The sequence below is a fragment of the Neovison vison genome, chromosome 10 (assembly GCF_020171115.1).
Source record: "Neovison vison isolate M4711 chromosome 10, ASM_NN_V1, whole genome shotgun sequence".
NCBI classification, from domain to species: Eukaryota; Metazoa; Chordata; class Mammalia; order Carnivora; family Mustelidae; genus Neogale; species Neogale vison.
The window spans coordinates 61,312,034-61,330,229 of record NC_058100.1 but is presented as its reverse complement, the minus strand read 5'-3'; the positions used below and the strand labels follow the sequence as shown (position 1 = coordinate 61,330,229).

At 42.4% G+C, this 18,196-nt stretch overlaps 1 protein-coding gene across 3 annotated transcripts in view; it reads right to left on the bottom strand.

Moving 5' to 3' along the window:
* Window positions 1-18,196, bottom strand: part of NVL (nuclear VCP like) — a 103,649-nt gene that overhangs the window by 11,929 nt on the left and 73,524 nt on the right. For 2 of the 3 annotated variants that reach the window (XM_044267429.1, XM_044267431.1), the window contains one exon: window positions 1,658-1,734. In XM_044267429.1, coding sequence (XP_044123364.1) covers window positions 1,658-1,734 — 77 coding nt within the window. Of the gene's footprint in view, window positions 1-1,265; window positions 1,433-1,657; window positions 1,735-18,196 lie in introns of those variants that run through there. The other variant, XM_044267430.1, reaches the window with a different exon arrangement.

The following is an 18,196-nucleotide window of genomic DNA, read 5'->3' as shown; positions in this document are numbered from 1 at the left end:
GCATTTCACTACATCACTTCTTCAACAGAATTGTGCAGCTCTTTGGGAGAGAGTTTGGACCTGGGCACAAAAACCTAATTTCTAGACATTAAAACTTACTTCATGTATATAATGTTGCCCATCCAATACAATGTAAAACATTAAATGCCCACAGAGCTTAAATTATTAGCTAAATGCAACGTTTCTGTGGTTAGGTATCCAATGTTACCCCTGACCCCTTTGTAAACCTGCACCCTCCTCTGAAGAATCCAGAAGGTGTGGCCTAGGCTAAGTTCTGCCATTAAACTGCCTCTGTGTTTTAGCTCTTCAAGCTGTAAACTACTCACATAAGCCATCCCCCCTGCGTAATAGTTCCTGTAGTTGTACAAGTTTGATCCCAATCAAAGTGGGGGAAGGAATGCACTGTCCTTAGAGGGAGGGAGGGGCTTCTACTGACCACCACCATCTGTGACTCCAAGTATGTCCTGTCGTCAAGACAATCCCTGCCTTCATGCCTGAGCCAAGATAGCTGGACAGAGAAAGAGGGTCATGGCCCCGATGCTCATATGTGAAGAAACGAGATAAAATGATGCATCCTGACCACACTCCCTGAGAATGATCATGTGGTTTCCAGTGTAATCCTCTTTACAAGAAATGAAGGTCTTCGACTAGAATGGACGTAACCAGATGCCAATATGGTTCCCTGTCAGTCTGGCTGTTGGGATGTAAGTTTACACTGTGGCGTAACCGAGTCCTGAATGTCTCCAACATGAAAACGCTGTCTCGGGGCATCTGGGAGGCACAGTTGGCTGAATTCTGGACTCTTGGTTTCAGCTCAGGCGACAGTCTCAGAGTTGTAGGATCGAGCCCATGTCAGGCTCTGCACTAAGTGTGGAGTCCGCTTGAGATTCTTTCTCCCTCTGCCCCTTCCCCCCATCACACACTCTTTCTTTCTCTCACTGAAATAAATTAATTTAAAAAGAGAGAGATAAAGAAAGAAAACATCACCTTATTCGCTTGGCTTTGGAAAGCACATTATTTGGCTCTGATCTAGAGGAATATCACGAGCACCAAATATATTAAGGACAACCAAGTAGTAAGGCTTTCAAAGCCAGAGAGGCAGACGTCTCCCTGTTAGTGAAATGTGAGTTTCGTTTTCTTCTCTGTGTACCCAAAGTGGGACAGTTAACAACCTTACTGAACGTAAAGAAAATAACAAAAGCCATGACCACACAAACACACGTGCTGCCGGCAGAAACGCCTGGTTTCTGGCTGTCACTATGGGTTGTACAGGTTAGCAGGTGTGCTGTGAAAATGCGTTCTGAGCCGTGGAGAACAAAACACTCACAGATGACCCTCTTCAGGGCTGAAGCAGGAACACTGAAATGTCTGCTCAGGTCTTCTGGAAGAAGGGACGGACAACAGGCGAAGGCAGCCACAGTAGTCAGGGAAGCTGGGAACCAAGAGTCGATGTGGGAGCACATGCGCCCCAGCGCCGGAGCTCCTCAGAGCCTCAAGACGCGTAGTCCCTTCTCTCCGAAGGAAGAGCCAGGCCCGAGCCAGCCACTAACCACCTTGGGCACTCAACAGACACCAAGCTCAACCCTCCCCACAGGACTGCTGTCCCCTATCCTGCCCACAAGATCGAGAGATCAGGACTTGAGACTGAGGTACTCACGAGTAGCAATCACAGCGCAGGTCAGCAGCGAGGGCTTCCAAACTCACGTCTGCACCCAGGGGCGGTCTGGTGCCATTCTAAGAGAGAAAAATCAGTTTTCATGGAGACTTTAAAGATCTGGGCTTTTTCACAGAACAGGTTCTTCATGAAGAGTAATAACCGCTTGACTAAATGAATTATCTTTGACTCCTAGACCAGTATTGTGAGATTTCTATAGATTTCCAATTTTGAGGGGTGCCTGGGTGGCTCAGTGGGTTAAGCCTCTGCCTTCAGCTTGGGGAGTGATCTGAGGGTCCTGGGATCGAGCCCCATATCGGGCTCTCTGCTCGGCGGGGAGCCTGCTTCCCCCTCTCTCCCTGCTTCTCTGCCTACTTGTGATCTCTGTCAAATAAATAAATAAATAAAATCTTTAAAAAAATTCCAATTTTGAGAAACAAGGTTAGGAAGCGGACTCCAATATTCAGAAAGCTAAAGGCAAATGACTGACTGATCTTGTGGAGCTGAGAATCTGTGCAGTTGCAGCAAGAACAGAAAGCACCACTTCAACCTTTCTAAAGGGAAGAAACACTTCCTCTGGCCACTTAAATAAGGCAAGTACTTCGATGCAAGGCTGGCAGGTGAGATGGGAATAACCGTGAACTTGACCAGGGGAGGATGCCACACACCCTCTGGGTTCCGTGTGTTCCTAGCCCTTGTCTGCAACTCGATCCAGGCCTTGGTGCCACCTCCCCAATGGCTCATATACCAACAGATGCCAGAAAGGACAGACATCAGGACATGCTCGGAATTCCAGCAACATATAGGCATTCGCTTACGCTACAGATGTAATGACATTTTAGTGACTTAAAATCATGACCGAGATAAATGGCAGGTCTGTGAGTTTTTGCTTTATTATTCTTTTTTATAATGTACACATATATTGCATACACTCCTTCCTTTGTAACAAGTACCACTTTAGGAAACAGTTGAAGAAACACACAGAAAGTGAGTGAGTCAAAGGGCTCTTAAACCTCAAGGTTAGGTATTACGCATCAGCATGGTGGGCGCCGCGAGCTGGACCAGACAGCCAGGCGCCACACGCAGACACACAGTGTCCTATCTCTTCCTTCCGGCTGTGCATATTTAACAGCTTCATAAACTCTGCATCTGCTATGACCTGATAAAACGTAAATGTTCATCCAACACGTAGTCAAGAAACAGTTACAGTTCCCACTCAATCCACATTGACCTGGGAAGGCATCATGAGGAATAAACTCTGTGGGACCTCAGGCAAACAATCTTGGTGCTCGTTTCTTTTTTCCCTCCCAAGTGTGTAAAACTAAATGGCCAGACTGCATGGACCCTTATAATGTATAATGTTTCCATTTAGTCAGTTAATGTGGGGCACGGGGAGGGGAGGGGCTTGGGGGGGCTCGGGAGTGGCAGGAAGGAAGAACAGCTTCTGAGGCTCTGGTGATGATCTCTCTTTTCTTACTGCAGTAAAATTTGCTTAACAAAACTTATTAGTTTAACCATTTTTAACTGCACAATTTAGTAGCATTAAGAACATTCACAGTGTTGTACAGCCGTTCATGTCTAGAGCTTCTTCCACCTTCCCCAAATGAAATGCTAGACGCAGAGCCACTGGCCTGCCCATTCCCACTGCCTCCAGCCCTGGCAACTAACGCTCCATGACCATAACTGATAACGTTCTCTTCCTTCATCTGGAGGTTTTGTTTATAGAAACTCAGGCAGCTGCGTATTTAATGACATCTCCACTTCTCTGTATGTGCATTGTACTTCAGTAAAAAGTCTAAAAAGAAGAAATAACATTGGGCCAGGAATTAGGAATTCTGAGTTCTAAAATTCAAATTTACAACTAAATGGACTTTGGGAAGTTCCTAGAACTTTATAATTTATTTTGGTAATAAAACACAGTAAGTATCTATTTCAAAAACTACAAGAGGAAGGAAAGTTTCCAAATTCATTCTGTGAGGCCAGTGTGATCCTGATACCAAAACCAGATAAAGATACCACAAAAAAAGAGAACTATAGGCCAATAGACATAAAAATTTTCAACAAAATATGAGCAAACTGAATCCAATAGTACATTAAAAAAGACATTCGCCACCATCAAGTGGGATTTATTCCTGGGATATGAAGGTGATCCAATCTTTGCAAATCAATCACTGTGATACATCACATCAACAAGAGAAAGGATAAAAACCATATGATCCTTTCAATAGACGCAGGAAAAGCATTTGACAAAGTCCAACATCCATTCATGGTAAAAACCCTCAACAAAGTAGGTTTAGAGGGAACATACCTCAACATAATAAAGGCCATATATGAAAAACCCATGGCTAATATCATCCTAAATGGGGAAAAACTGACCTCTGTGGTCAGGAACAAGACAAGGATGTTCAATCTCACTACTTTTATTCAACATATTATTTTAAGTCCCAGCTGCAGCAGTCAGAAAACAGAAAGGTATAAAAGGCATCTAAATTGGAAAGAAGAGGCAAAACTCAGTATTTGCAGATGACATGATATTCTATGTAGAAAACCCTAAAGACTCCACCAAAAAACTGCTAGAACTGATAAATGAATTCAGTAAAATCAAAGGATACAAAAATCGATGTACAGAAATCTGTTGCATTTCTATACACCAATAGTGAAGCAGCAGAAAGAGAATTAAGAAAACAATCCCATTTATAATTGCACCAAAAAACAGTAAACTACCTAGGAATAAATCTAACCAAAGAGTTGAAAGACTGATACTCTGAAAAAAAACACTCATAAAAGAAATTGAAGATGGGGATGCCTGGGTGGTTCATTATTAAGCGTCTGCCTTCAGCTCAGGTCATGATCCCAGGGTCCTGGGATGGAGTCCCCCATCAGGCACCCTGCTCAGCAGGGAGCCTGCTTCTCCCTCTCCCACTCCCCATGCTTGTGTTCCTTCTTTGGCTGTCTCTCTCTGTCAAATAAATAGATAAAAATCTTAAAAAAAAAAGTTGAAGACACAAAAAAATGGAGACACTCCATTCTTATGGATCGGGAGAACAATTTTTTTTTAAATTTATTTTTATTTGACAGAGACATAGAGAGAAAGCACAAGTAGGCACAGCAGCAGGCAGAGGGAGAAGCAGGCTCTCTGCTGAGCAGGGAGCCCGATGTGCAGCTTGATCACAGGACTCCAGGATCATGACCTGAGCTGAAGGCAGTCACCCAACCAACTGAGCCACCCAGGCGCCCCTGGGAGAACAAATACTGTTAAAATGTCTCTACAACCCAACGTAATCTACACATATATTGCAATCCCTATCAAAATACCAATAGCATTTTTCATAGAACTAGGACAAACAATCCTAAAATTTGTGTGGAACCACAAAAGACCCCAAAGAGTGAAGCAATCTTGGAAAAGCAAAGCTGGAGGCATCATGATTCTGGACTTCACGTTATATTACAGAGCTGTAGTGATCAAGACAGTATGGTATGGGCACAAAAACAGACACAGAGAGCTGTGCAACAGAACAGAAAATCCAGGGATGGACCCACAACTCTATGGTCAACTAATCTTCGACAAAGCAGGAAAGAACATCCAATGGGGAAAAGACAATCTCTTCAGTCAATGGTGCTGGGAAAACTGGGTAGCTGCATGCAGAAGAATGAGTCTAGACCATTTTCCTATACCATACACACACAAAGACTCAAAATGGATTCAAGACCTAATTGTGAGACCTGAAACCATAAAACTGCTAGAAGAGAACATAGGCAGTAATGTCTCTGATATTGGCCATAGCGATGGTCTTCTAGATAGGTTTCCAGAGGCAAGGAAAATACAAGCAAAATAAATTACTAGGGCTCCATCAAAATAAAAAGCTTCTGCAGAAAAAGGAAATGATCAACCAAAGTACCTGTTTTGTTCATGTTCACGTTCAGCTACTTGTTGATCATGGTAAACTACTAAACAGCATAAGGTATTTGCTTATGACAGATCTGATAAAGGGTTAGTATCCAAATTATACAAAGAACTGATACAACTCAATACCCAAAAACCAAATAATCAAATTAAAAAATGGGCAGAAGAGATGAATAGACATTTCCCCAAAGACAACCTCCAGATGGCCCACAATGGAAAAGATGCTCAACATCACCCATCATCAGCGAAATACAAATCAAAACCATGATGAGATACTACCTCAAACCTGTCAGATGGCTAAAATGAGTAACACAAGAAAAAACAGATGTTGGTGAGGATGTGGAGAAAGGAGGACTGCTGGGGGGAATGCAAACTGGTGCGCCCATTCCGGAAAACAGTATGCAGTCTCCTCAAAAAATTAAAACTATAACTACCCTATGACCCCAAACAGAAAAATACTTTCAAAGGGATACACGCACCTGATGTTTACAGCAGCATTACCTACAACAGCCAAGATGGGAGCAGCCTAAGGGTCCATCACCAGATGAGTGGATAAAGAGGAGGTGGTATAAATGCATGCACACACAATGGAATATTACTCAGCCATAAAAATAATGGAATCTTGCCAATTTGCAATGACATGGATGGAACTAGAGGGTATAATGCTGAGCAAAATAAGTCAGAAAAATACAATTATCATGATTTCACTCATATGTGGAATTTTTCTTAAAGATTTTTTTTTATTTATTTGACAGAGAGATCACAAGTAGGCAGAGAGGCAGAGCAGAGAGAGAGGGGGAAGCAGGCTCCCTGCTGAGCAGAGAACCCGATGTGGGGCTCCATCCCAGGACCCTGAGATCATGACCTGAGCCGAAGGCAGAGGCTTAACCCACTGAACCACCCAGGTGCCCCTCACATGTGGAATTTAAGAAACAATTGAGGAAAGGGAGAAAAAGAGAAACAGATTTTTTAAAAAAAGATTTTATTTATTTGAGAGAGAGAGAGAGTGTAGAGGCAGAGGGAGCAGCAGACTTCCTACTAAGCAGGGAGCCCACTTGGGGCTGACCCCAGGACCCCAAGATCATGACCCAAGCCAAAAGCAGTCACCCGACTGAGCGACCCAGGTGCCCCGAAACCAACTCTTAACTAGAGACCACACTAACGGTTACTAGAGGTACGTGTATTTATCATGAGCTGGGTGATGTATGGAAGTGTTGAGTCACTACACTGTACACCCAAAACAAATATTACACTATGTAGTAACTAACTGGAATTAAAATAATTTAAAAAACCAGTATCTGATCTCCAGATAAGCATATAATTTTGTACTACATTTGGGGTGGGGAAGCCGTGGAGGTGGGTGTGGAACAGTGATTTATTATGATGGAGAGCAGGAATGCTGGGGCTTTCCAGGCTCCCCCAAAGCAGGAAGGCCTGATGGAAAGGGCTTGCTGAGTCCCTCCAGCATCACTAGAAGCAAGAGGCGAGGCAGGGGAGAGGCTGCCTCATCAGGCACAAGACCTCATTAGATTCCTAAACATTTGTAAGAAACCACCAGCATTACCTTCAGTCCCATAGCACACAGACGCTCTCCCACCATACTCCACATGCCGTCTGTCCTGTTTTAATCGAAGGTTCGATCTAAGAATAAATTCATGGAGGACTGCTAAAGGATAACTCTTTTGGACTTCTCAGCATCTGAATTCAACTGCTGGGTCAAGGTGGACTCTCCCAATGGCTTGTGTACCGCAGAGTGCATTTCTCTGACCTTACACAAAGTTGTTTTCAATGAATGGCTTTGAGTTAGGTCTTCAGCTAACAGATGAGAAGCTGCTTCTCATGAAGAGAAGCAGTGTCACAGGGACACTGCTGAAAACACTGTCCGTCAAAATTCAGCGTTCTGTTTATGAGGGACAAGAGGAGAACTTGTCCTCACATCTGCACACTGTGGGCAGCTAGCAGCTTTCTAGATATAGGACAACCTTTCAGTGAAATCTTTTGTGATTTCAGAAAAATATTTCAGAAAAATAATTCTTAGAATCTGGATTTCAGAAATTTTCTAATTCTTAGGAAATTTATTTTTCTTAGAAATATAAGTAAACCCTGGGGCACCTGGGTGGCTCAGTGGGTTAAGCCTCTGCCTTCGGCTCAGGTCATGATCTCAGGGTCCTGGGATCAAGCCCCGCATTAGGCTGTCTGCTCAGCAGGGAGCCTGCTTCCTCCTCTCTCTCTGCTTGCTTCTCTGCCCACGTGTGACCTCTGTCTATCAAATAAATAAATAAAATCTTAAAAAAAAAAAAAGAAAAATAAGTAAGCTTTTATATACTGTCATGTGAAAGAAAGTAATCAGCTGCCTTTTGTTGACAGTGTGGGGTGTGGTCTACATCGGACACCTCCAAATGTACCAACATTACTTTCCAGCTAATAGAAATAAGGGCTGAGGAATCTTTGGATCATTAAAATCTTAATTATTCTTGGGGTGCAGGCGGCTCAGTTGGTTAAGCATCTGCCCTCAGCTCAGGTCATGATCTCAGGGTCCCATGATGGTGCCCCGCTTTGGCCTCCCTGCTCAGCAGGGAGCCTGCTTCTCCCTCTCTCTCTGCCTGCTGCTCCACCTGCTTGCGCTCTCTAACAAATACATAACTAAAATCCCTTAAAAAAAAAAAAAAAAGTGTCCTTAAAAACAAAGGTTCCCAAACCAAATAAAGAGAATGGGACTCCGATTTTAACTGGTGTGCAGAAGCCTCCAAAATGCTTCAAAATTCCAAAATAGCTATCCTCAAAGACCTGTGCCAAAGGTTAATGGAAACTGAAAAGGAGAGGCAACTAATACAAAAGACTGTACGATGTCACTATTCTGCTCGGCACTCCTCCTTCCAGCACTCCTCCTTCCAGCACCCTCAGCGTCAACCCCTTTTCACTCAGAGGTCACTATCAAATGGGCTTCTTTTCAAACAAGGCCACGCACAGCCATAGCCACAGCCGTCCTCCTGGGGCAGCTTTCAATCCTTGGTCAAAAGTCAAATTCAAGGTCACAGCTAAAAAATTTCCTAAGCTCTGGGAGGATCCTGGAAGGCTTCTACACTTGAGTTCTGTGCTAAGATTAATGGGTTGATAAGAAGTAGAAAACAGGATAAGAGGCCACAGACGTGACTTTGAAAGACTATGGAACAAAAGCCAACAAGACCTGCCAAAGTAGTGCCTGCACACACACCCTGTCATCCCCTCTCCCCACCCCGCCAAGAGAGAAGGCTCCCACCCGGCAGTCCCAGAGCTGGCAAGGCTCCCAGAGATGGCCCAGTGGGCTGTGACCTCACTCCAGAAACAGCCAGGAAATCAGAATTAAAATTAATGGAAAACCTTATCAAAGTCTGGGGGATAACAGAGCCACACCTCTGCCTGAAGCTGTATGGAGCCTGCAGACGGGATCCTGGGAAACAGAACAGCCACCAGAGGCAAACACTCCCACGAGAGTCTGCCCTCCCAGACCTCTGTCTGAATCATCCAGCAGAAAGAGATAGAACTTTTGCACCCTCTCTGGTGACATCACTTAAGTCCAAGGGGTGGTTCAATATTGCCAGAAATATTTACTGTTTGTCCCAGCTACAAACAAACTACAAACTGACAAAATATTTAAAAAGATTGTTTCAGTACTTGGTCACACTGGAAGCTGATACTCAGAGCCTGATAGGAATGTTTTTTTCAGCCCTCCCCTCTGAGCTAAACTAAGCCAATGTCACCAGACGGAAGGAAAGGCCTTCTGTAGGGTTTGGGGAAGGATTCCCAAAACCCTTAAAAAATATAAAAATTAACCCAAATATTTGGAGCTTTTACCCCCTCCAGTTCACATGATCTAGGATAATCTTTGGTGACTAAAAGCTACTTCCGGTTTGTTGGTTTAATTAAAACAGCCACGTCTTTGGAGTTATTAACACTAAATATAATGAAACTTCTTTTCCACTCAGGCTTACTAATCAAGTAAGTTCCTGTTACCTATTACAAAATTGGTTGCCCCCAAAACTAACTTGAAATGACTTTGTGTCCAAAGTCAGTGAAATTTTCCTAAGGAATCAAAGCACAACTGTTAAGAACAAATGATTTAAATAGATGTAAATGCGAAGAATCTCTAGGTGAAATTTTTAGCAAATAGTTCCCAAAGATCTTCTGGTTACGCAAAACCTTAAAGTTTTATTAATTAAGTTAAATGATGAGTTCAGTGAAATTCACTGTCTAGATCATCCGCAAACGAAATACTGAAACATTATTTACACCAGGTTCATCTACATTTGGTTTCCTTTCCAGAGTAGCAAAAGATATTTGGATCTGTTAGAAAACATGTTTTGTGTCACCCAAAAGTTTACTGCGAGAAAACATACATTCCTAGAAAATATGAACAGTATTTGTAAATTTGCCAAGGCACAGAACGGACAGTCCACAATTGCTTACTTCTTTTTTTTTTAATTTTTTATTTTTTACAAACATATATTTTTATCCCCAGGGGTACAGGTCTGTGAATCGCCAGGTTTACACACTTCACAGCACTCACCAAAGCACATACCCTCCCCAATGTCCATAACCCTACCCCCTTTCTCCCAAACCCCCTCCCCCCAGCAAGCCCCAGTTTGTTTTGTGAGATTAAGAGTCACTTATGGTTTGTCTCCCTCCCAATCCCATCTTGTTTCATTTATTCTTCTACCCACTTAAGCCCCCATGTTGCATCACCACTTCCTCATATCAGGGAGATCATATGATAGTTGTCTTTCTCTGATTGACTTATTTCGCTAAGCATGATACACTCTAGTTCCATCCATGTTGTCGCAAATGGCAAGATTTCGTTTCTTTTGATGGCTGCATAGTATTCCATTGTGTATATATACCACATCTTCTTGATCCATTCATCTGTTGATGGACATCTAGATTCTTTCCATAGTTTGGCTATTGTGGACATTGCTGCTATAAACATTCGGGTGCACGTGCCACTTCGGATCACTACGTTTGTATCTTTAGGGTAAATACCCAGTAGTGCAATTGCTGGGTCATTTGGCAGTTCTATTTTCAACATTTTGAGGAACCTCCATGCTGTTTTCCAGAGTGGTTGCACCAGTTTGCATTCCCACCAACAGTGTAGGAGGGTTCCCCTTTCTCCGCATCCTTGCCAGCATCTGTCATTTCCTGACTTGTTAATTTTAGCCATTCTGACTGGTGTGAGGTGATATCTCATTGTGGTTTTGATTTGTATTTCCCTGATGCCGAGTGATACGGAGCACTTTTTCATGTGTCTGTTGGCCATCTGGATGTCTTCTTTGCAGAAATGTCTGTTCATGTCCTCTGCCCATTTCTTGATTGGATTGTTTGTTCTTTGGGTGTTGAGTTTGCTAACTTCTTTATAGATTTTGGACACTAGTCCTTTATCTGATATGTTGTTTGCAAATATCTTCTCCCATTCTGTCAGTTGTCTTTTGGTTTTGTTAACTGTTTCCTTTGCTGTGCAAAAGCTTTTGATCTTGATAAAATCCCAATAGTTCATTTTTGCCCTTGCTTCCCTTGCCTTTGGCGATGCTCCTAGGAAGATGTTGCTGTGGCTGAGGTCGAAGAGGTTGCTGCCTGTGTTCTCCTCAAGGATTTTTATGGATTCCTTTCTCACATTGAGGTCCTTCATCCATTTTGAGTCTATTTTTGTGTGTGGTGTAAGGAAATGGTCCAATTTCATTTTTCTGCATGTGGCTGTCCAATTTTCCCAACACCATTTATTGAAGAGGCTGTCTTTTTTCCATTGGACATTCTTTCCTGCTTTGTCGAAGATTAGTTGACCATAGAGTTGAGGGTCTATTTCTGGGCTCTCTATTCTGTTCCATTGATCTATGTGTCTGTTTTTGTGCCAGTACCATGCTGTCTTGATGATGACAGCTTTGTAATAGAGCTTGAAGTCCAGAATTGTGATGCCACCAATTTTGGCTTTCTTTTTCAATATCCCTTTGGCTATTCGAGGTCTTTTCTAGTTCCATATAAATTTTAGAATTATTTGTTCCATTTCTTTGAAAAAGATGGATGGTACTTTGATAGGAATTGCATTAAATGTGTAGATTGCTTTAGGTAGCATAGACATTTTCACAATATTTATTCTTCCAATCCAGGAGCATGGAACATTTTCCATTTCTTTGTGTCTTCCTCAATTTCTTTCATGAGTACTTTATAGTTTTCTGAGTATAGATTCTTAGCCTCTTTGGTTAGGTTTATTCCAAGGTATCTTATGGTTTGGGGTGCAATTGTAAATGGGATTGACTCCTTAATTTCTCTTTCTTCTGTCCTGTTGTTGGTGTAGAGAAATGCAACTGATTTCTGTGCATTGATTTTATATCCTGACACTTTACTGAATTCCTGTACAAGTTCTAGCAGTTTTGGAGTGGAGTCTTGGGTTTTCCACATATAGTATCATATCATCTGCGAAGAGTGATAGTTTGACTTCTTCTTTGCCGATTTGGATGCCTTTAATTTCCTTTTGTTGTCTGATTGCTGAGGCTAGGACTTCTAGTACTATGTTGAATAGCAGTGGTGATAATGGACATTCCTGCTGTGTTCCTGACCTTAGTGGAAAAGCTTTCAGTTTTTCTCCATTGAGAATGATATTTGCGGGGGGGTTTTCATAAATGGCTTTGATGATATTGAGGTATGTGCCCTCTATCCCTACACTTTGAAGAGTTTTGATCAGGAAGGGATCCTGTACTTTGTCAAATGCTTTTTCAGCATCTATTGAGAGTATCATATGGTTCTTGTTCTTTCTTTTATTGATGTGTTGTATCACATTGACTGATTTGCGGATGTTGAACCAAACTTGCAGCCCTGGAATAAATCCCACTTGGTTGTGGTGAATAATCCTTTTAATGTACTGTTGAATCCTATTGGCTAGTATTTTGGTGAGAATTTTCGCATCTGTGTTCATCAAGGATATTGGTCTATAGCTCTCTTTTTTGATGGGATCCTTGTCTGGTTTTGGGATCAAGGTGATGCTGGCCTCATAAAATGAGTTTGGAAGTTTTCCTTCCATTTCTATTTTTTGGAACAGTTTCAGGAGAATAGGAATTAGTTCTTCTTTAAATGTTTGGTAGAATTCCCCCGGGAAGCCGTCTGGCCCTGGGCTTTTGTTTGTTTGCAGATTTTTAATGACTGTTTCAATCTCCTTACTGGTTATGGGTCTGTTCAGGCTTTCTATTTCTTCCTGGTTCAGTTGTGGTAGTTTATATGTTTCTAGGAATGCATCCATTTCTTCCAGATTATCAAATTTGTTGGCGTAGAGTTGCTCATAGTATGTTCTTATAATAGTTTGTATTTCTTTGGTGTTAGTTGTGATCTCTCCTCTTTCATTCATGATTTTATTTATTTGGGTCCTTTCTCTTTTCTTTTTGATAAGTCTGGCCAGGGGTTTATCAATTTTATTAATTCTTTCAAAGAACCAGCTCCTAGTTTCGTTGATTTGTTCTACTGTTTTTTTTTGGTTTCTATTTCATGGATTTCTGCTCTGATCTTTATGATTTCTCTTCTCCTGCTGGGCTTAGGGTTTCTTTCTTGTTCTTTCTCCAGCTTCTTTAGATATAGGGTTAGGTTGTGTACCTGAGACCTTTCTTGTTTCTTGAGAAAGGCTTGTACCGCTATATATTTTTCCTCTCAGGACTGCCTTTGTTGTATCCCACAGATTTTGAACCGTTATATTTTCATTATCATTTGTTTCCATGATTTTTTTCAATTCCTCTTTTTTTTTTTCCAATTTATTTATTTTCAGAAAAACAGTATTTATTATTTTTTCACCACACCCAGTGCTCCATGCAAGCTGTGCCCTCTATAATACCCACCACCTGGTACCCCAACCTCCCACCCCCCCGCCACTTCAAACCCCTCAGATTCAATTCCTCTTTAATTTCCTGGTTGACCCATTCATTCTTTAGAAGGATGCTGTTTAGTCTCCATGTATTTGGGTTCTTTCCAAACTTCCTCTTGTGGTTGAGTTCTTTTTTTTTTTTTTTTTTTTCTCTTGTGGTTGAGTTCTAGCTTCAGAGCATTGTGGTCTGAAAATATGCAGGGAATGATCCCAATCTTTTGATACCAGTTGAGTCCTGATTTAGGACCGAGGATGTGATCTATTCTGGAGAATGTTCCATGTGCACTAGAGAAGAATGTGTATTCTGTTGCTTTGGGATGAAATGTTTTGAATATATCTGTGATGTCCATCTGGTCCAGTGTGTCATTTAAGGCCTTTATTTCCTCGTTGATCTTTTGCTTGGATGATCTGTCCATTTCAGTGAGGGGAGTGTTAAAGTCCCCTACTATTATTGTATTATTGTTGATGTGTTTCTTTGATTTTGTTATTAATTGGTTTATATAATTGGCTGCTCCCACGTTGGGGGCATAGATATTTAAAATTGTTAGATCTTCTTGTTGGACAGACCCTTTGAGTATGATATAGTGTCCTTCCTCATCTCTTATTATAGTCTTTGGCTTAAAATCTAATTGATCTGATATAAGGATTGCCACTCCTGCTTTCTTCTGATGTCCATTAGCATGGTAAATTCTTTTCCACCCTCTCACTTTAAATCTGGAGGTGTCTTCGGGCTTAAAATGAGTGTCTTGTAGGCAACATATAGATGGGTTTTGTTTTTTTATCCATTCTGATACCCTGTGTCTTTTGATTGGGGCATTTAGCCCATTAACATTCGTCTTCCCAGTTGTCATTTGAAAATTCTGTTACAGAATCAACCAAATCTCCTGTCAATCCCATCATAATGGACTCTAATTGATCTTTAACAATGGAGGTTTTTTTAAGTTGTCTGTCATTTACAGAGTTATTGTGTTAGTTGGATGCTTTTGCGATAATGTTCCTGCCAAAGTGGGTCACCTTCAAGGAGTTTCATGGAAAACCCTCGGGCAAATATAGGTTTCCAGTAACTTCATAAAAATGAATGGCGCAATTGCTTCTCGGCCTTTTGGCTAAGATCAAGTGTAAAAATTAATTGTGCAAGAATTTCTGGAACTGAAGGCAAAAACCTGGATTCATACAGAACAAGAATTAATAACACGGGGCTGAATAAACTAAGGATTACAGTTTTTACAACTCTTGCCAGAAGCTCTGCTGGTTCTTTAATATTTTATTTTTCCTCATCTGAGGAACCATAGATGACTTAACAGCAGTTTGGAAAAGCCTTTATAAACAAAGGTGAAACATTTACTTTTCTCCCAGCCTGATCCCCCTAAAATTAAAAAATGAAGGTAACTGTAAAGAGACGCTCATTCGTACCTTTGTCCATATTCCGTTCTAGCCTTGTTAACTGCCGCTGAGGCTTTGTGACTAGACCTGTGACTAGACCGGGTCCTGAACTGTTTCCTCAATCATCTGCCCATGACTCTCCACGGTAACATTTCTGGTTTCCCCACCACTATGGATGAGAATCACTACGAACAAAGATTGCCTTCCAGTCCCCGTGGACAGCCCCATGCCAGGTGGCCCTCCCAGGCAGGTAGCCCTCCTGAGGCAGGAGGCCTTCAGAGTTCAGGATTTTGACTCTGCATAAGCAGCACACAGCTGAAGGTCACCTGACATCTGGTCTGCCGCAGCTGGAGACCTCAAGTCAAAGTGATGGGCAGAGAAGCAGGCCACATCGAGGTGGACTGCTTCCTCCTAAGTCCCCAGAGGAAACCTTCACACTTCAACTAACCACAAAACCCTTTCTTCTTTTCCCTCTGCCCTGGCATTGGCCAAAAAGATAGTGGGGGAGGGGCGGGTAATCCAACTTCCAATTGATTGTTGGACCTGCCATGATACTCCTGCCTCAGTTTCTCTTGAACAAATTCAGCCCCTCTCTACTGTGCCTGATTCTCTGAGCCCTGGGTGCATTCTCCTGTCTCTGATTAACAGCCCTATGATCCAGCAATTGTAGTGGTGTAGTTACCTACAGAATACAAAAATACTAATTCCAAGGGATAAACACAGCAGGCATAACCTGAATAAAACAGTCCATGTGGTCTATAGACCCTTAAATTTCACTGGACTCTGTGGCTGTAGCAGAAAGCCTTCATTATTCAAACTTAGCTCCCTCTGGCAGGTCCCAGGTTCCCTGAAATGGGTAGGAATAAAAGTAAATGCAGCTAAGATCAGGAACCTCTCCTTAACTCTTGAAAATATTACCAAATCTGCTCCTACAGCAGAGCTATTCAACAAAAACCCATAGACTCTGGCCAAAGTTGACTTTGACAGTAGCATCACACTTGATTTTATAAAAAGAGGAGGTGTCCACACTGTGGCCAAGACCACGTGCCCCACACTTCCGGGGAAGCTGAAACTCAGCAACATAAAGTCACCGAACAGGCCACTTGACTTACAAAAAGTAATTCCTTCAACAGGGTCTTTCTCTAACTAGATTTTGATTGGTGTGGGTCTTGGAACCATGGCTCCAAAGTGCACCTAAAGTGCACTGGGAACTGTTCTGCTTATAATAACCAGAGCTGGCTCCCTAGCATGCTGTATGCCCTCAAAAGCTTCAGATGCATGTTCACGGCCACTAAGAACCCAGCCCACAAGCTCCCCAGGAACAGAGTCAGAAATGGGACTAAGGCAATGACCCACTAAGCAGCAGTGAGCCTGAATTCATGACCTGTCCTTACCATAGAGCATCAGCAAACACTGAGACCTTCGAAGACCAAGCGGGGAGGGGCGCCAGGGCCGTACTTTTTTATCACATCCTCAGGTAGGCTGAAGATAGGACCAAAAGTGGGAGAATTGTTAAAAAGGAGACAAGGCCACGAACAGAATCAGTTGTGCCAAGTCCCAGTCAGCAAACCGAGACTGAACACCCAACCCAACTGCAGGTGTAGCCTCTCCCAGAAGGTCACAACACCTTCAGTCCCTGGGTCTGGAACTCCTGGTCTACACCAACGAGGAAACCCGACAAAGGGAGGGATCCTTCAGCCCCAGGTCTCCACCAGTGAGGAGACCCTGACTGCAGGTAGGGGACCTTCAGCCCCGGGTCCTCACCAGCAAGGGAACCTTCTGACGCAAGAAGGATATCAGCTGCGGGTCTCTGTCAGTGAGGGAATCCTCTGACCAGCAGGTCCAAACTAGTGAGACAATCCTCCCACACTCTGCAACAGACCCTTCTGACCCCTTAGGGAGGTAACTTGGTGTGAAATGACATATTCCTTCCTAATACACTTCCTTGTCCCACCTCCTTTCTGCCTTAAAAAAATATTTCTTTTCCTTCAACTCTTCGGAGCTCCTTTCTACCTGCTGGATGGTATGCTGCTGATTCATGAACTGAAGAATTATGCCAATTTGAATTACTCGGTTCAACTGTACTGTTCAAGAAGAACACTGTAAAAGTACTAATGGCAAAGAACCATACACTTCACAATGGTTAAAATGTAGCCAGTAATGTCTCTGACACTGGCTGTAGAAACATTTCTAGATCTGTCTCCTCTGGCAAGGGAAAGTCAAGGGAAATTACATTACTACATGAAAATAAAATCGTCTGTACAGCAAAGGAACCATCAACAAAATGACAAGATAACCTACCGAATGGGAGGTAACTGCAAATGATGTATCTGATATGTCAAAATACATAAATACATAAAGAACTTTATACAACTTAACACCAAAAAACCCCTAATAATCCTATTAAAATGGGCAGAAGACATGAACAGACACTTCTCCAAAGAAGACAAAAGAGATGGCCAAAAACACATGAAAAGATGTTCATCGTCACTGATCACCAGGTTAGTGCAGATCAAAACCGCAGTGAGGGGGTGCCTGGGTGGCTCAGTGGATTAAGCCACTGCCTTCGGCTCAGGTCATGATCTCAGTGTCCTGGGATCGAGCCCCGCATTGGGCTCTTTGCTTGGCGGGAGCCTGCTTCTCTCTCTCTCTCTCTGCCTGACTCTCCGCCTACTTGTGATCTCTCTCTCTGTCAAATAAATAAATAAAATCTTTAAAAAAAAAAAAACCGCAGTGAGATCCCACCTCACACCTGTCAAAGTGGCTAAAATCAACAACACACGACACAACAGGTGTTGGGGAGGTCATGGAGAAAGGGAAACCTTGAGCACTGTTGGTGGGAACGTAAACTGGTGCAGCTGCTCTGGAAAACAGTAGGGAAGGTTCTCAAAAAATTACAAATAAAACTACCCTACAATCCAGCAACTGCACTACTGGGTATTTACCTAAGAATAGAAAAACACTAATTCAAAGAGACACGTGCACCCAGATGTTTATAGCAGCATTATCTATAATAGCCAAGATAATGGCAGCCGCCCTGCTGTCCACTGAGTGAGGAAGGGATAAAGATGTGGTATAATGAAATACTACTCAGCCATAAAAAAGAATGAAATCTTGCCATTTGAAATAACATGGGTGGGTGTTACAGAGTATAACATGGGTGGAGCTACAGAGTATAATGGTAAATGAAATAAATCCATCAGAGAAAGACAAATACCATATGATTTCACTCGTATATGGAATTTAAGAAAGAAAACAAATGAAAAAAGTGGAAAAAAGGAAAGAGAGAGAGAGAGGCAAACCAAGAAACAAACTCTTCACTGTGGAGAACACACTGATGGTCACCAGAGGGGGTGGGTGGGTAGGGGAGTGGGTGATGTAA